The 18044-nt window shown below is 42.9% G+C and overlaps 1 protein-coding gene across 2 annotated transcripts; it reads right to left on the bottom strand.

Annotated features, from left to right (window-relative positions):
• Window positions 1-3123: 3123 nt before the first annotated feature.
• On the bottom strand, window positions 3124-9177 carry bloc1s5 (biogenesis of lysosomal organelles complex-1, subunit 5, muted). Of its 2 annotated transcripts, XM_041961508.1 has the most exons (5): window positions 8907-9177; window positions 8604-8686; window positions 7640-7769; window positions 7207-7265; window positions 3124-6833 (listed from the first exon to the last, which is right to left on the bottom strand). In XM_041961508.1, exons 1-5 carry the CDS (start codon window positions 8923-8925, stop codon window positions 6660-6662), a joined length of 465 nt encoding a protein of 154 aa, XP_041817442.1. In that variant the 5' UTR covers window positions 8926-9177; the 3' UTR covers window positions 3124-6659. The 2 variants fall into 2 exon arrangements, with proteins under 2 accessions (XP_041817442.1, XP_041817443.1); XM_041961509.1 differs by lacking the exons at window positions 8604-8686; window positions 8907-9177 and adding an exon at window positions 8164-8515.
• Window positions 9178-18044: the final 8867 nt, after the last annotated feature.

Genomic DNA, 18044 nt, shown 5'->3' with positions numbered 1-18044 from the left:
GAGTTGGCAGAAAGTTCGGTAATGTCAGGTAAATTGACTCAAGCTAAATCTCTTGAGCTTGTTCAAACTCCAGAAAGCTACTGTATAGAGGCTATAATAAATATTTTTCTATTTACAGTGTGCACATAACTACCTGTATGTGAAAGGGATCACTCGTAGCAACAAACCCACAGAGAGTTATTGCCCATCTTTGCAGAGTCCCTCAGCTCTACGAAGTTCTTTTGCGTCACTGGTTTCGTTGTTTTGTTGTTGTGTTTTGGTTCACTCTCTCAGGTCTCATAGTGACATTTGCAGCCATTTTCAGTGCAAAAAGGTCTAAAGGTCCAGACACTTCCTGTCCACCAAAATTAGCAACTAGCTTGTCAACAAGGTGGCACATATAGCTGCTCAAGAGCCAGATATTTCCAGAAAATGTTGGTGGATACCAAAAACAGAGCTAAAGAGAGTTAATATTGGACTTAGCCTACATTCACTGGGCGGACAGACACACAACTCCAAATGTGTGCTAACATTGCTTCATGTGCTGGATGAGTACATAGGAAACTATGTTACCCAACAAGTTCGCCATCAACTGAAAAAGGTAATCATATGTCAGTGTTGGGTTTACAGCGTGTTTCTGCTGCTCGCAATTGGCTGTAAATCAGTTCTTGCTGGTTTAACTACATTTTGAGCAAGTTCTTATTTGGATGCCGTGAGAAATGCTGTTCTGTAGTGTTAGGGTTGAGTATCACTGAAAGGGCGAGAAGAGTCAAAAAGAGATACCATCAGGAAAATACCTGTCTGGTACAGAAAACAGGGATAATCAAGTCCATTGAGAGGGTACGTGGTTGGCAGTGAAGCCAGACGTTCCCCCACGGTCCAGGAATCTAGACGACAACAAGCTTTGTTGCTGCTGGTGGCCACTGCTGATGACAGGCCGCCCTCCGCGTCCTCTCTGGCTATTGTTTGCCCTGTGATTGACTGAGGAAGGTGTTTGTTGTTGCTGGACTCTTATCTGTGTTTCTTGGACCTGGCAGGAACACTGGGCTTGTATTAGCAAGGCTGTCTGATGAAACTGAACAGACGCAAAACGTCATGTACAGTTCAGCTAATTAGACCTTCTATTGCACATAAGATGGCAATGGAGTGCGTGTCTTTCAAGCAGAGATAATCTGATGGCGGCATCTGGTTGAGAAACTGACTCTGTTCACTGTAAAGAATAAAAACTGACGTGTTACAGCGTGAACCTTCACCAGGGAGCATATCGGAGCTTGCTAATAAGGGAGTGCTGGCATTAATGGTGAAAGGCGGGACGTTTAATTTCCATCCCTTTTCTTTCCAGTGATTGCTTTTATATGCCACCCAGTGCTCATTTTCTAAACTGCCATGGTCTGAGACTATCCAGCATGCATTTCCCTCAGAGAAATATCAATTTCTTAATTTGTTTTACTACAGCTCTGAGAGCTTTCCCGCTCTCATTCAGCGATCCACTGGGTGAACGTTTGCTATTGCCAAAGAATTCATATTACCACCTGCATTTCAATCCACCCAGGACTCATCCCCGACTCCCTGAGGTGGTTTTATGCTGGATTATTAACTTGGAAGCATGGCGCTTTTGTTCATTGGCATTTTCATTTTGGACCCCTTAGTAATTGAGTAACAGGGGCCCATCAAGTAGCACAAAAGAAAGCGAGTGAGCATGCAGAGGCTGAAAGTTCTCATAAGCTTTCAGGAAAAGCGACTGTGAATGAACACCACCTTGCTTTCTATTGTTCCAACACAAAATAGTGAAACTGTGTTTCTGTTAGGCCTGCTTTATCTCATCAGTCGCCTGAAATGAGAGGTGATCAGGCCAAAAAGAAAAATGTTTGGTAATGCCAAGTTTGCTGTCAGCTGCGTAGAAACTGTAGCAGTCCTCTGGGGTCATGTGTGTTTTATTTGTTTCTTCAAGGAAGTTCAAGCTCTGCTGGTGTTTTATTGGTTTCCAAACAGTACAGCAGTAAAGAAGAGTGAATAGACATTTAAATGTTAAGTCATAACATGAGCTGCACTTGACCTGTCTGACACTCATAAAGGTGTACGTTTGACCTTTTGTCCTGATAGAGACGCCAAAGCTATGAATGTATGCAAGAGTGAACTGCGGACAAAGCTCAGGGGATAGAAACATGGATGCAATTGGGTACATATACAAAAAGTGGATGCATAATCATGAACACGAATGACAATTACCCATATGTTTATGAAGCTTTAAGATAATCATATCAATGCTTGGTAAGATCAGAAAGCTATGGATTCAACAAAAGATGTTAAATCTTGAGGCCACAGTTTCTGGTAAAGTGTATAAAGTTGAGTCTGTGCATAAATAATGTGTAACCACGCAGCACACCGTTGTAGTTCAGTCCAATCACTGTCTCTTCAGCTCGGATGGATCACTGATGGGGAAGAATAAGATGTGAGCTGCAGGTTACATTCAATTCAATTCAATTTTATTTATATAGCGCCAAATCACAACCGAAGTTGTCTCAGGACACTTTACATATAGAGCAGGGACAGACCAAAGTCTTTATCTACAGAGACCCAACAATTCCCTCATGTGCAAGCACTTGGCGACAGCGGCGAGAAAAAACTTCCTTTTAGGAGGCAGAAGCCTCGAGCAGAACCAGGCTCTGGGTGGGTCGACATCTGCTTCGACCGGTTGGGTGAGTGAGAGAAAGAGAGAGAGAGAGACAGAGACAGAGAGAGATAGAGGGAGGTTCGGAGTTGGACAGAAATCACAGTTTTGACAGCTGTAATAATTTATAGGTACACAAAGTACATATGGCATGGTATATGCCTATGTGATATGTTTATGTATGTGATGTATTAACATAGCAGATAGTATATGAACAAAGTACGGCACTAATGATCTAATAAGCAGCATAGGAGCATAGCTAAAAACAATAAAAGTTGCAGTGGATGTCTGGCAGGTGAACTAAGTAGTCCAGGCTCAGGCACTCTCCCTTCGGACCTGCGAGACGAGAAAGCACAAAGACTCCGGGGAAGAAGCCAGGCCAGTAACATGCCTTGATAGGACAGGAACGCATACAGATGGAAAGGGAGAGAAGAACAGAGGTTTGGGTGTCATTGGAAGTCCCTCGGCAGCCTAATCCTATGGCAGCATAGCTAGGGGCTGGTCCAAGGCAAGCCTGTAAGCTTTATCAAAAAGGAAAGTTTTAAGCCTGCTCTTAAATGTTCTTCAGCTCTCTGCTTTTGGTCTCCATTTGTGATAAAGGCGACCTGCAGCAAACTAGTCTTATATTATAATGACTGGCAGCTGATTTGATATAGTGATACGACAGAGTTATTTAGAATTCTATCATTTGGATGGTGAGGTTGGAAAAGGTTGTGTAGCTGATGATGGCACCATGTGAGGATCGTGGACATGGAGAGAAGACATATTGAGTTCTGGCAGATGTTTGGAGGGTTCAGGCATGCTGAAAGCTAGTGCTGAGTATTGTTGTGCATAGGCGCTGTCATTAATGCTAAACTTCAACAGTTCACCACGGACTCTCAATCCAGCATGAATTACTCAAATCAGATTTTTTGTTCTTTTTTAGCTAATGTCTTCGTGTGATTTGCACATTTCATCCTTGTGATATATTTCCAGTGGATGTGGAAAGCTCTTTTTCTGACAGAGCATCAGATTGCATGAACCAACACACCCCTTATCTTTGTCCACTGCCCAGCGGGGCTCCAGCAGGGTGCTCCTGTTTCCTTTACCATTTATGTTGGCACGGGGAACGGCAGCTCCTTGGCCCGAGAGCACTGCTCTCCCTGCAAAACAGGAAGAACACACTGCTCTCTGATGCACGCTGGAGACAAAAAGCAAACCAACCAGGGTCCAGAGGCATGAGGCAGCAGGCTGAGGACGATGATAACAGGAGATTTCAGCCGGTGACCAACCCTTTTCTGTGCGTGGAGTCGTCTTACTGGTCTGTGTAGAGGGAACGGTTCAGCGCCAGCAGCCACGTACACGGGATGCTCCACAGTTTCCTGTTTGACGGATATATCTATCCAGAGTGACAAAATCCTATCCTGAAACGTATGATAGCTTCAGCCCTTAATGTTAGTTTGACTTTTCCTGTTTCATACCACTTAACAAGGCACTGTGAAAGTTGTTGATCAATACCAGTCACTCAACAATTACTTGACCAGATGCTGGGATCTCTGGCTTTTCTTACTTTTCAGCCTGCACTCTCACTTACAACGAAAATTCCCATGAATGTCGAAACCTGTTGTTGTTGCAAGCCCGCTGCCGCAAACAGACAATGATCTAAATCCCAGACAGCTTAATGTCAATTTAGTTTGGCAAAGAGCATGTTGCTATTGACAGCATTGGTCTTGCAGTGAAATTGCGGATGGCGGGAGGTTGCTCTGACCTGGGGGCTTTCCCACACTGCCTCAGCCTGGTCATTAGGTAGGTATTTTATGGTTTTGTGGATTTGAACCAGCAAAGAGCAGCCTAGGCAACAAACAACGTTACGTCCCTTGATCTGCATGTGCACCTCTGCAGTCCAGTGTTAAATCCTGGAAGACCACTTCTTTGTGCTCCCTTTGCTTTATGGGAATTCTTACTTCCTGTAAAATCTGGGCTGACTTACAAATCAGTTCACAAAATTATCGGAATCTGCTGACTTGAATTTTTCTAAATCTGACATAACACGGCAATGTCAAACTTCATTATAACAGATATAAATCCTCTACTTATCTGGCCCAACATGTATTAAGTATAAGCTTATGTCCCTCTGCTCATGAATAGCTAACACTCATATGACTTTGACGGTGACCTTTCGTGTACTCTGACTGTTTTTCTTTCTTTCCAACGAAAACCAAAAAAATAAACAAGGGCAGATGAAAAGGTGCCTTGCTGGCAGAGGTGGGCCACGTTTCCGTATTGTCGCTCCTCGTTAGCTGACGATGGGCTGTCTCCTTGTTGGACAGCTGCAGCCACCGAGGGAAGGCGTGCGCACAAACACACACACATGCAGACGTATGTGTGCAGGCACGTCTGTGCCCTCTCTGATCTCTGATGGCATGCCAACCACCGTGTCCTGCTCTGACGCCAGCCATCGCTGACTCTCTCACACACACATGTAGAATATGCGCAGACACAGAGCAACCAGAGACTGGTCTCGCATGAGAGCAGTGGGGGCAGGTCATTGCTAGCCAAAATGGAAAAAAGCTGCAGCTTCTGTGAAAGGGGATACAGAGCTGAGTTCACCTCAGCTGTGTTGTCACACAGTGGACGGACTCCACAGCTGGCTTGTTTTCTTTTATTCTTATTTTTCATACAGAAAATTTATTTTACTTCAGCTGATGGATGAGGTGAAGCCTGACAGCTGGGGTGTCTGGGCAATTTAAAGGAGTATGTGGTAGGGACGTTAAGGGGTGCTGGAGGTATCTTACATATTTGTTCTATTACGTTGTCTGAGATGAACTTTGTTCTAAGCCATGCCAGGAATGTACCCAGTGTGCCCACCCATCCATTAACCTGTCCAACAACCTACCATTGTCTGGAGCAAAAGCAAAACACTGCAAAGTGCTGGAGTCTAACATCACCCTCAGAGGTTCTCCGGTTCAGTGTCAAGACCCACACACGTGATTTCACTTCTTTTCTATTTCATGTTACAACTTTTATACATTATTGTGCTGAAAATGGGACTTTACACCGAAACATATGCCTCAGTGTGCAATTCATCTCACAAGCAGCAGAAACCAACACTCTTTTTTGTCACACACGTTTTCGGCTTGTCATTCTGTGCATTTTAAGCACTCAAAGCACAAAGCACGACAACCACCAAAAGCCAGAAGGATCCAGAAGGAAATTCAAACCAGAGGAGCAAAATCTGATTTATGTTTCGTCTGTTTAAACGGCAACGAAAATATTGGATTTGTGACTCATTAAAATCAGATTTGAGGTGGCACAGCAAACACAAAACAGCTGTCTCTGATCATTCAAATTGGTTTCAGCAAAGGCCTTTTTAAAATGAAAGTTAGTTCACAGACAGTTGGTTTACTTGAAGTTAATGTCAGAGGTCAAATGTTCCAAACACTGGAGAGCTGGTGAGGGATGATTTGTTCTGGAAACTCTTCTGTTTCAGCTCGTTTCTACAACACTTGACCTGTGCTTTAAACACACCTGCTCAGAAGAGCTTTTCTAACACTGAATGATCTCGCTTTAAGTGCTTTGAATATCTCGCTTTGGTGCCAAACACCAGGTTCTTTTAAACTTGAGGCCGATGCAAATTTATCATCAGCACCCTTCAGGCAGGCATCCATTAACAATCCTGAAATGTTGAAAACTTCACAGCCAAGGAGCAATCAAATGATTGCTTGTTTAAAAATGACATGTTCCAGACCTTTTAGGTGCCGTGAAAATTCCATGCGCTAAAGACAGAAACTTGTGAGTTTGATGGCCTGTGAAAATGCCACATTGTTAATCACACTTTCGCATTCATGATTTAGAAAATGTTAAGTCTTGTGCAGGAGCAAAACCTTTTTTATGCCAACCAGCGAGTACATCAACCAAAGCCAATAGCTTCATTTTGCACGTGCAGAGCGGACATTCAAACACAAGTGTTCATGTCATCAGAGAGAGTGTGTGTGTTTTTTCCCCTCACAGCCTCACAAGCATCAGCGGATTAGAGGGGTGTAAACTTGGTCAAGTCCTTCTTCATTTCAGAGTAGCGAGTGCGGAGTTGTTCTACAGCCTTGGCGTGCTCCTCATCCACCTCCTCCTTTAATCTCTGCTGCTCCTTCAGAAACTCTGCCCACTCATCTTTCAAACACTCCATGTTCGCCTGCAGCTGGGTGCTCTGGAAGGACACAAGAAGATGAGCACGCAATAACGGTGACAGAAAGCTTATGCAAATGTCTCACACTCATCTTGATTTGCATCTGTAGAAAAGGCAGATACTTCCTTTTGACAGCATGGCGTGATCGGAGGAAGAGATTAAGTTTTCATATTTGATAGCATTCATGCACTACACTGAGGCGCTGATGATGTATGAAGGTGCACGGTAGCTCAGTGTGGCATTTGAGCACTGGCATTCAGCCTAAACGTGCTGTATATACACAGAGAGGACACAATATAATAAACATCTGTACAATCTGCAATCCAATCTGTTTTTCAACACTGATATTGTGTCCACCTGCGCTGTTAAGTATTTAACCTGGAGTTGTTTTTACCTGCTGTGCCTCTAGCTCCCTCTGCTGGACTCTCTCTGCCATGTGTTTTGCAGCCTCCACTGTGGGAGAGAAAGTGAAAGAGACATTCTTAATATTTATACTCAAACTTTACATGTTCTCTAACACAACACAAATATGTTAAAAAAATGTTTAAGACGGCCTATGTTTACATAGGTTGTTTCCTGAATATGAGCACTACGAAGCCAGGTTCAAATACCCAGCTGTATCAGCACAATGTTTTGATGGTGACACAGGCTTATGTGACATCTCTAAACTGACCAGTCCTAAATACAATATTGCATTTTTTTGTGATGACACGGCAACAAATCCAAGTGTCTGATCAGATGTCAGGCCAAGCATGAAATGACACTGTTTTAGCACGAATCACAACAAAAGTCTGGTGTCAGGCGTGAATCTGAGAGAGGAGACTTACACCGTTTAGCGACGTCAGACAGCTGCCGGTTTATGTCTTCTAAATTTGAGTCCGGCATTTGCTCATTTGTTTCCAGCACAATTTTGTTGAGGTTCTCCAGCAGTCTGCTCTCCCTGTGTCCACGTTTCTCCTAAACAGCGGCAGAGGAAAGCTCACTGCTGTTAGTGCTTAGCAAACAAGACAACGTGTACTTAGAACAACAGACAGATTCTTTTACTCATGAGACAATCTAAACTATGAACTTCATGGAACTGCTTATAGTGGAGATAAACACAATACAATGAAGTCTGAAGTTCATTTATTGAGGTACAGGATTACAGAATACTGTTTTTCATTTTACTGTGTCTGTGACCCAATATGTAGTGTGCTGTGCTTTATGCTAATATGGCACATTGATGTTTGCACCTCTATTGTGTCCCATGCCCACCCACACATTTTTCTCCCTCTTTAGCCAAATGTCTGTATGTATGTATGTATACATATCAGGTGTTCTGATGTGGGTCTTTTGGCATGTCTGTACTTACAAGATTTAATGTCCACAGTTGATGTTGTTCTAATACTGGCATGAAAGTGATGGCACTTAGACAGTGACAGCAGTGCTGAAGGATAAAAATCCAGACTCCAAACAGCTGTGGTCAGCAGCACTGACCCACAAGTTGTGTTAGGAATAGTATTACATCAGCGTCAGAATTATAAGTAATTCTATGGTTTTAAAATGGTTTGCAGCCTTTTATATACCATTTATATGCCATGTTCATAACAAAAATGGTAAACAAAAATGATGAAAACAAAACAAAAACAAAACAAAAGCCATTGTCTGAAATATGGGTCAGCCACAGCAGAGTGTGTGAACGTGTGAAAAGTGTGTGTGTGTGTGTGTGTGTGTGTGTAGCTGTTCGTAGGGCCATGGTCATTTTCACCTTGCTTAGGCCACAGAGTTGCATGATAATTTCATGTCAAGTACCTCAAACTCTCTCACAAAGTAGCGGATCTCTGCATTGATGACTGGTCTGTGGTCTAACAGTCTGGACTGGATATCACCAACATCTGCAGGACCAACAGAGCTCAAATTAAATCTCTTTAAACAGGAAGAACACACAGGCGAGAACATCTTTACAACATCCTTGTGACAAGTTAGTATCACGTCTTCAAGCAACATTTATGCACACCTTCGTGAACTGTGCGTGCTTTTAATGTTGTGCATGCTAAATAAACATGCTAAAATGTGGACAGAGACAATATTTTTTCTGTGGTAAATTTCACTTACCTTGAGCAATCTTTTCCATTTTTACAAACTCTGCAGTTCAAAGTTGTGTCTCCTCCGAAGCAGCTAGCTCAGCTAGCTACTGCTAAACACTTGCTAAATACTTCAAATGCTAAGCTAACTGGAAGCTAATTGTGAAAAACAAAGAGCTACTTAGCAGAACTAAACCATCAGTCATTAACGTAGCCTATACTTTAACAATATAGTAATACACGTCAGCTACATTGGGGAAAAATGCAGTGGTTTGATGCTAACTGCAGTCAGATGAAGGTAAGTCAGCTGACTCCAATGTAAATATTTACAACTACTTCCGGGTCCAAGGCCGCGGACTGAACCAAACGACAGAAACAGGGGTGTCACATTCAGTTTAGTGAGGGGTTCAGTCGCGGTGTGATTTTTTCATCAATATACATTAAATGCGTTATTCTATGGTCTTTGAAGTGGCGTATATTGACTAACTGTTTACTCTGGAGCTTTTAAATGTCTACAAGCGTGTGTGTGTGTGTGTGTGTGTGTGTGTGTCTGTGTGTGTGTGAGAAAGAATGAGAGACGGTGTAGCAGACTGAGGGTTTGCGTGTCTTCGGACAGCAGATGTCAGTCTTGCTCTGTGCTAGAGCAAAGTGAGATCAAAACCTGCTTTTTAAACTCGTTTCCACACACTCTGTTCAAAATACTCTGATAGTAACATGATGGGAATATCCACTTATACATATAGGTATAACATAGGATTCTGCACTCTGCTTGAACTCTTTCTCCCAAACTGGTTCATTTAAATCCTACCACTTTGTAATAGTGGACCTTTAATCCGGGGGTTATACATTTACACTAATTACTTTATTCATAGAAAAAGAACTCGTGCTTTAGACATAAATTATAAGAATAACTTTGGGGGTTGCCATGTTGTGAAACATCCCTGCAACTGGTGTTTATCAGCAGGACACATGATCTTTTAGTTCTTGACACGCTCATGGCTATTAACCCAACCTGGTTTATGAGAAAGTGTGAAAACTACACATACTTATTAACAAATTTCTGCATTATTACAAAATAAAAAGGATAAACACCAGCCAGAGGGATTTTTCACAATCTGGCAACTAAAAAATGGCTGTTAACAATGTTAATAACTAACAATGTATTAAACATTAATAAAGCCATTTCTTTCAACTTATAAACCTTTAACAGAAAGTGGCCTCTTAGAAAGTGGTAGCCCATATTTCTACAATCATCATTAAATGTCAGTCTAATCTTTACACAGGGATTGGCGTGATTTAATGTTTAGTGGCTTTGTCATATATATAGTGTGACACAGTGAAATTATTTATCATAGTGCATGACATTTGATAAGATTTTTTAAATGATATCCTACTCCCAAAGATTATTTAAGTTACAATAATGCAGTAGTGGCGGAATACTATAAATCCATCATGCCTATTAGTGCCCTTGAGAATAATTAAGGAATTATTGCATGCAGTGATGCCACTGGAGATAAATATACCAAGACATTTAATAATACTGCTTAATATATGAGAAAACACAAAAAAAATCATCTCTGTATGAGTATGAGTGTTGACCTCTCCGTATCTAAAGAAGGAAAGTTAAATTTATATTTACTGTTTTGTGTATATGACATTTACATTTATCAAGATGTCATGATAATGAAATTAGCTAGAATAAAATATTATATACAGTAAATTTATGTTATGTTTCTTTGAAAAATGATCTTCAGCACAATCACCACAAGATGGCACCAAGTCTCTCACACTAATTTTTATAATCCAGGGTTGGCAAAGACCCTTGTGACCGAATTATCTTGGATTAGCAAATGCTTTTATTACACTTTATGAAATGCAAATAGATTGGCATAAATGTATTAATAAACACAGCACTTGTGGCAAGAGCAAAGTACATGCAGATATTCAGTCAGAGTGAGAAGAGGCATTGTTTGGGGCAAATGTTGCATATTAGTTGTCAAAAGTTTGTTTGTGAGCCCTAAATTCATTAAGACTGTCATGCTCAGTTAAGAGAAAATCATTAAGGCACCACTTAAGTCCGCCACTGTCCACAGTGTTTAGTTAAACACTTATTAGATGCACCATTAGTTTTGATTTGGGCCTATTAAAGAGATTAAGTGATTGATCAACAGCCGAGGGACAAAAAAACAAGCCCTTCGCTGCAGCCTCGTGTTTGTCTGCAGAAGCACGAGAGGATCTCCGACAACAGAACATGTCAGATCCAGCAAAGGCCTCCGTGACAGGAATGTGCGTCCTGTTGTTTTGTTTATTTATGACTCTGCAGGGTGAAATTAAAAGCATGAAGATCAACGCTGAGAATGGTGGAAGGGCTATTTCACTGCAGCATTCATTACCATATTTAAAGCATAGCAGCGACACATAAAAATCTAACTCATGGTTAACAATCCTAAAAAATTAAAAAGGATATATTAAAATCATCTGATGCATTATTTTATACTTGACGTATATTATTTATTTTGTAGAGCATTAAAACTATGTAATAACAGATTGCATATTTGCAAATAACTATAAATCATTTAAAAAAGAATAAACCTTGTACGCCGGTAATAACAGATGCTTTAATTGGTATTCTTTAATAAATGAACTGATGTTCCATTTTTAGCACAATGGTTTTCATTTGGAGTCATATTCAGAACTTCTCTACCAAATGTTTTAAAGCATCTATTTTTTTTTTAAATTTCACAAATTTAAAAAGCAGTTCAAACTAGATTTTTCACACATAACTTGAGGTTGGAAATACTGTGTTTCAAAGACTTTACATAGTTGGGATGTTGAAAAGGGAGAAAAAGAGGCTCAAACCTCCAACGCTCTAAAAATCTATCCAAAGTTTCGTTTTCCACAGTACCAAAGAATTTGGAGGGCCAAGCCAACATCAACATAACGAGGAAATAATCTGTCCTTCTGCATCAATATCTGCGAGCGTCCTCATGTTCGGCTGCAGTTTGCATGCGAGAGCTCGTTGCATGCGAGCACGTCATGTGTTTCTCTGTATTTCTGTCCCACAGGTCTATTAAGTGAATTCTGCTTTTCATTTTGACACCCCTGCCTAGCACACAAAGCCTTTTCTGGGACACTCTCCAAAATTGTCACAGAAAAAGAAAGGCTATGTTCAAAGTTAAAAGTTAGAAACTTATATGGTAAATGTCGCCTAATTCAGTCATGCCTTTCACTCGCTGTCTACATTAGATAAGATCATTTTAATTCTGTTCAGACTTAAATTCTGTTTAGTTATTTAAGGTTTAAAGCTCAGCATCAGTTTAACACATTAGTTCATTAGTTTATTAAAGAGAATGACAGTATTAACATCATTTAAAACATGTCATGTAGTATTTCTAATAGATTTTAGGTTATACCATTTAACTGTTTGGTGTTGGCTTGTTTGGAAAATATGAATAAAGCTGAATCACGAATCCAAGTTTTTAACAATATGTTCAATAAACATATTGAATCACTTACTGTATGTAAGCATAATAAATATGCATGTTCCTACAGCCTCTTTGATGTGTACTGAAATCAGTCAACTGAAGATTTTTTCATGCATCGTTATTGTGAGCTGTGTGCCTGAACAAACTCTGTCACCAGGTGCGTCTATTCTGTATCTTGTCACATAAGAAACAGTCTCTCTCCCCCATCTTTTTATTACACGTCCACATGTGATCAGTGCACAGAGTGCAGGACCAAAGCAGCAGTGTTTCACCCCCTGTGCGTATGTGCTCGCCAGCATCCAGATGATCTCCTGCAGCACTTCCACAAACGGTGCTTCAGCAGTGCAGTGGGAGGTCTGTGAGTGTGGTTTACCAAACATGCCCACTGGCCCTGCGAGCTCGCCCCGGTGACGCTCCTGCCTCCGTGTCTCTCTGCTCCCGACCACACCGCCCCTGTAACTGTGCTCGCATTACCCAGTGGGTATAATTATTCTGCATTTTGCTGCTCTCCATCCCCTCTCTCTCTCCCTCTCTCATGTTTTTTCTGCCTCTCTCTCTCTCAGCTCGGCTGGGTCTTGACACTGAGGTCCAGGCGGAGGGCCGCGGGGCCGCTGCTTTGTGTTCACAGCGCGCTGAACGCCACTCACTACACCGCGGCTCTGAACAGGTGGGGGGTGCTGATGCAAGGGGGGAAAGGGAAGGGAAGGAGGGGGGTGTTACTCACTGGATGCCAAGGCCTCTGGGCTGGAGGGGAGGTGGGGGTGGTAGGAGAGGACCTGCTGCCCAGCAACCCACCTACCTCTCTCCTCTCTCTCTCTCTATGTCCAGTTTCTCGTCTCATTCTCTGTCTCTCTGTCTGTCCCTGCGCTGCAAGAGGGTCGCTGGTCCACTTTCCTGTCCCTCTGCCTGCTGGAGGCAAGATGCTCCAAAGCACAGGGGTGGAGAGGTGGCGTCGGAGGAAGCAGCGCACTTGGCCTTGTCGACCACCGTACAAAATACAATAAAAGGTAGACTGTTAAAAAAAGAAAAGTAGAATGGATTTCAACAAGACGGTAAAGATCCAAATAAACACACTCAAGGCCATTCAGTAGTGGCACTTCAGAAGTCACTGTGTAGCGTGACACTATCCCGCTGTCACTCTGTCCCAAGGCCTGATGGGAAGACACAGTGGCGGTACATGGCTCACAGCCTGAAAATCAACATATGTACTCATCATCCTGCGCTTTTCAGGGAAGCAAAGGATTTTTTTTTTCTCTTTCGCAGCAAAACAGAATGAAACCTTGTCAGGCTCATCTTGCGATGACGGTGAACTGGCCCCTTTCCTCTGAGCTTGAGATCGGCACTGGACTGGAAGTGTGTGTGTGTGTGTGTGTGTGTGTGTGTGTGTGTGTGTATGGGGAGACCAGTGTGTCGGCCACGATTAGCGTTCGCGGCGGGCCCCTGCCGCCATTTCGGGGCTCGTCCCGGAGATTAACGGGAACAGCACTGTCATTTCTCCCATGGGGGGCTGTCCCCCTGTCCTCTCCCGTCCCAGCGAGGGGAGGGATCGCCTCTTCCTGCAGGAGGCAGTGTCCAAGTCGACTGAGGGCAACAGGCTGGGGGAGGCTCCAGACCTGTTGAGGCCGAGCGTCCTGCAAAGTGCCCGCAATCAAAGTGACAGATGTTGGGGTGGAGGGAGCGCTGGACGAGGAGATCTCTCTGTTTGTGGCGTCTCCTGGCTGCAGCATTTCAAACACACACACACGGACATGCATGCACACACACACTTGAGCAGAGGAGGAGTTGAGACTGTGAGGTGGAGGGGAGGCGTCGACTGAGCTCAACTTGATGCTTTTTGAAGTTTTTCTTCAGTTTGTGTGTGTGTGAGTGTGTGTGTTCGGTGATATTCGACGTGGGACAGAGCAGAGGAGAAAGGAAAGGAGTAGGAAAAAGGGGGTCTGCCCTGGGGGTCACGCACACATGCACATAAACTCACACACACACACAAACACACACACACACTTTCCAGGCTGCTGTGGCATGTTTGGAGCAGTGCCTCGTCAGATTAGGGCCATGCTGGCTGTGTTTGATGGCCAACCTGGACAGACAAGGCCTGCCAGGCACAAACTGCTCAGGCACATGATGTCAGGGCGGACACACATGCACACACACACACACATGCACGCATACACAAAAATTATCCCGCGCCAGACCAAAGAGACAGATGACACCCAGCATGAAGCTAAAGCCAAATCTGTAAGCATCCGCTGCGATCCAGCTGGCTAGCCCTAGGGTACCTGTCTCTGCGAAGTGGAATCAGCGTCACCCCCGTGAGCTGTCAAATTAGCTCACAGGGCTGGAAATGCTGAAGAGATTTGGCCCCTCGTTGTGGAAGAGCAAAAAAGAGGGGGGAAGGGAGGGTGGTATTAAAAAAATGTTATTAATTCATCCTCCTTTTGGGAAAAATGGTTCAACTCCCAACAACATAAAAAGTAGGAAAGGTGGACTTATTAGTGTGAACCTGTGGCGGGGCTAGGCTTTGTACACAAACACACAGACACACACACACAGACACACACACTGTTCCAACACCAAGAAACACACACATGCATGCACATACATGCTGATACTAGCAGATGCACATGCTCAGACATAGAAAAAAACTGTTACACACATATACATGTACACACCCTACGTGCTCATTCACACACACACACACACACACACACACACACACACACACACACACACAGGGCCAGGGGCAAGTTTTCAATTACTGCCAGTGCTAAGCAGTCACCTGGGAGAGATGTACCATGTTTGAGTGGAAAGGCATTTCCACCAAGATTTTTTTTTTTTAACCTCCTCTTGTCCCAGTTGTAAGACAGCTGTGAATGTCAGGCGCATGATCAAAAATGGCATTAAACAAAACATCAAATGTTTCCTCAGTGAACATTTACATAACAGGAAATTAGCCTGTGTGAAAAGTGAGATCTGAAACAACTGTTGAACGCGCAAAAAGGGGGCATGATTGAAAGCCCCGAGGATGAAGCTGTCCATTTAGTCAAAATTAGATCATGTAGTTAGCGTGAAAAACTGTAAACATTTAGTTTGTGAGTAGTGCAGCAACATGAAGGGAGACATCACTCACCAAATCAACTTGAAGACAGAGATGATTAAAAATCATAAAAAACAGCTTCTCCGAGTCAGAGCTCTTGCCACGGTCGCACCATCCCCGACAAATGGTTCATATTTATGTTGACAATGAAAAAAGCATTAAGAATTTAAGATGACCTCATTAAACCTTAATGTGCTGATGGAACAATTATTTTCACGTAGCCATCGATTGCCAAATTTGTTACCTGTGGTCTTGACAAAAGCAATTTTTTATGTGACTTTTTGAAGAATTTATTTGAAAAAACTTTTTTTTGTGCAGTCCCTTACTGTGATCTTTTCAAAAAATAAAGTGAATTATTTACTGAAACAGAGGCTAGCTGGCAGGCAATTAACCTGCATGGAAGATTATTTTAACAATAATACTGTAATGGAATCATGAATTAACATTTACTTTGGTTTTAAACTCTTCACACAGATATTTCTTCTTTTCGCTATAATTAGTACATGATTGCATAATTCTTTCTAGGAAACTTCCAAGTTTAGATTAAAATGGCATGGCATCTGTTACGTGCCTAGCTCAAAAACTCATTTGCACAAAAGCGGTTTTGTTCAATTTTGTCTCTTTGACTCTATTTTTAGCACCACAGGGCACTGCCCGCAAACTAAGCAGGGAGAAAGAGCTGCTCACTTATTCTTATCAGAAGCAAATAAATAAATAAATGAAAGATGGCTGCCAAGTTTTGTGCCAGGGTGACGTCCTCCTGGGCCCGGAGTGTCCCTGCCATGCTGGCACACTAATAGCCACAGCAGGTTTTCAGTGTGTGAGGTGACACGGACAATAGTGAGGAGGTGGGGACTGCCAACAACAACACTGCTCCCCTGGTGTGTGTGACAACATGTTGAGCCCTTTGGGGAGCCCGTCCTGCCCTGAGACGGACCAGTGTGTGTGTTTGTGCGTTAGGGTGTAAGATGGGACCTGACAGGAGTTTAGCGCTGATGACCACCACGGCGAGAGATGGCAGCACTCCTGCTTGAGGGAGATACTGTCACTCTACTTTGTTTGCATGAGCGTGGGCGTGTGATTGTTCTTACATGCTGAGCTTCTTCAGGCTGGAAAAGTGGGTTGAAAATGACACAGGGGCTGTGGTTTTGAAAAAGCGTTTCTCGTTACGTCTTTCATGAAAGGATATGAGGAGGGGTGTCATGGTCGTCCGAGGAGGGTTGAATCCAGGGCAGCTGTTCGCCTCTTGGATGACAGGCAAAATGTTTTCAGGTTTCTGCAACCAAGTCCAGTTGCACCAGCTCTCCTTCGATAATATGTGGGGTCTTTCTGGTCACTTGAGCAGAGTTAAAGTGGACTTTTTTACTGCTCATTATGCCTAAGAGGAACGCCTATGACATATGTGTATCATACTAACCAGATATGCTATATATATGTCAACTAAAGTATGATCATGACAACTGAGCAAACTCCACCCACTGATGAAGACTATGAGATGTCTCTGGAGAACCCTGGAAAAGTTAGTAAGTTGACCTTAATTTAAGATTTTTAGCCATGTTGGTCTGAAATATCTCATTAGGATGGATCTCTGTGAAATCTGGAGCAGACATTCATGGTCCCCAGAGGATGAATCCTCGTGGCTTTCTCCTGGTAGGCATTTTATTTATTTATTTTTTATATATTTAACCTTAATTGCACCTTTATTTAAGCCCCACTGAGGCTGGAAAGCTTCTTGCTAGGGAGTCCTGGATAGTGTTGCAGACAAAACACTACAAAAGCAGAAAACAGATAAAACACCACTAAAAGAGATACTGATGCTGCAAAATGGCTAAAAATACGCAATGATCAATCACAATGAAAACGAGAAACACAAAATGAGCGTTTCCTCTGTCTGAACCTCGGCCTCCTATCAAAGCAGCGTACACCGGACCAGAGGCTCCATTGAACATCATGAGTAATTCATGCTTTCATGTGAATCAACTAGCATTAAAGCAGTTGGAACTTGATTGGTGGACGGTGTCCATACTGTCCACATTGCATCCACTGCTGCGCTGATATGACCTGGTCGTATTTTCCGTTGCACACTAACAACAACATGTTGAAACAGCTTCACAAACGCCACACTAGACGCCCTGTCATCTTTGAACGTGCCGAAAGTTACGGATCCCAGCTTTAAGGCACCTTCATCATTCAGCTCTTCTTCTTCTCCTCTGCTCTCTGCTGATGTTTGTCCCTGGAGGTGCTCTCCTAATGTCTTTGACTAAACTTCAGCCAGTCTTGGCAGTGACGGTGCCCCATAGGAACACAGTTGAGAGAAGACCAATATGATTGTAATGGAGGGTTTGCGGGCAGGGTCTATCACACTGTGTCACCTATAAAAAGCACAAAAGCCAAGTGGCAGGGTGCATAACACTCCTGGCTACAGAGATAAAAAAAAAAAAAAAAATCAAATAAGCTACTCAACTGTTCTATACAGCTGCTGTAGAGAGAGGGGACATTTTCATTTTAGTCTTCCTGTTGTGTCACACTCACCACTGAAGCAGCGAAGACTGTGGTGTCACATTAGCCGCGGAGGGGACTCTTTTTAAAT

Source organism: Chelmon rostratus, chromosome 20, assembly GCF_017976325.1.
Source record: "Chelmon rostratus isolate fCheRos1 chromosome 20, fCheRos1.pri, whole genome shotgun sequence".
In the NCBI taxonomy this organism is placed as follows: domain Eukaryota; kingdom Metazoa; phylum Chordata; class Actinopteri; order Chaetodontiformes; family Chaetodontidae; genus Chelmon; species Chelmon rostratus.
This window is presented reverse-complemented; position numbering and strand designations above follow the sequence as displayed.

Coding starts and splice junctions, on each gene's coding strand:
- bloc1s5 (XM_041961508.1), bottom strand. Junction 7,266..7,639: donor GTCTGACGTCGCTAAACGGT/GTAAGTCTCCTC, acceptor TCTCTCCCACAG/TGGAGGCTGCAAAACACATG. Junction 6,834..7,206: donor GGGAGCTAGAGGCACAGCAG/GTAAAAACAACT, acceptor GTGTCCTTCCAG/AGCACCCAGCTGCAGGCGAA.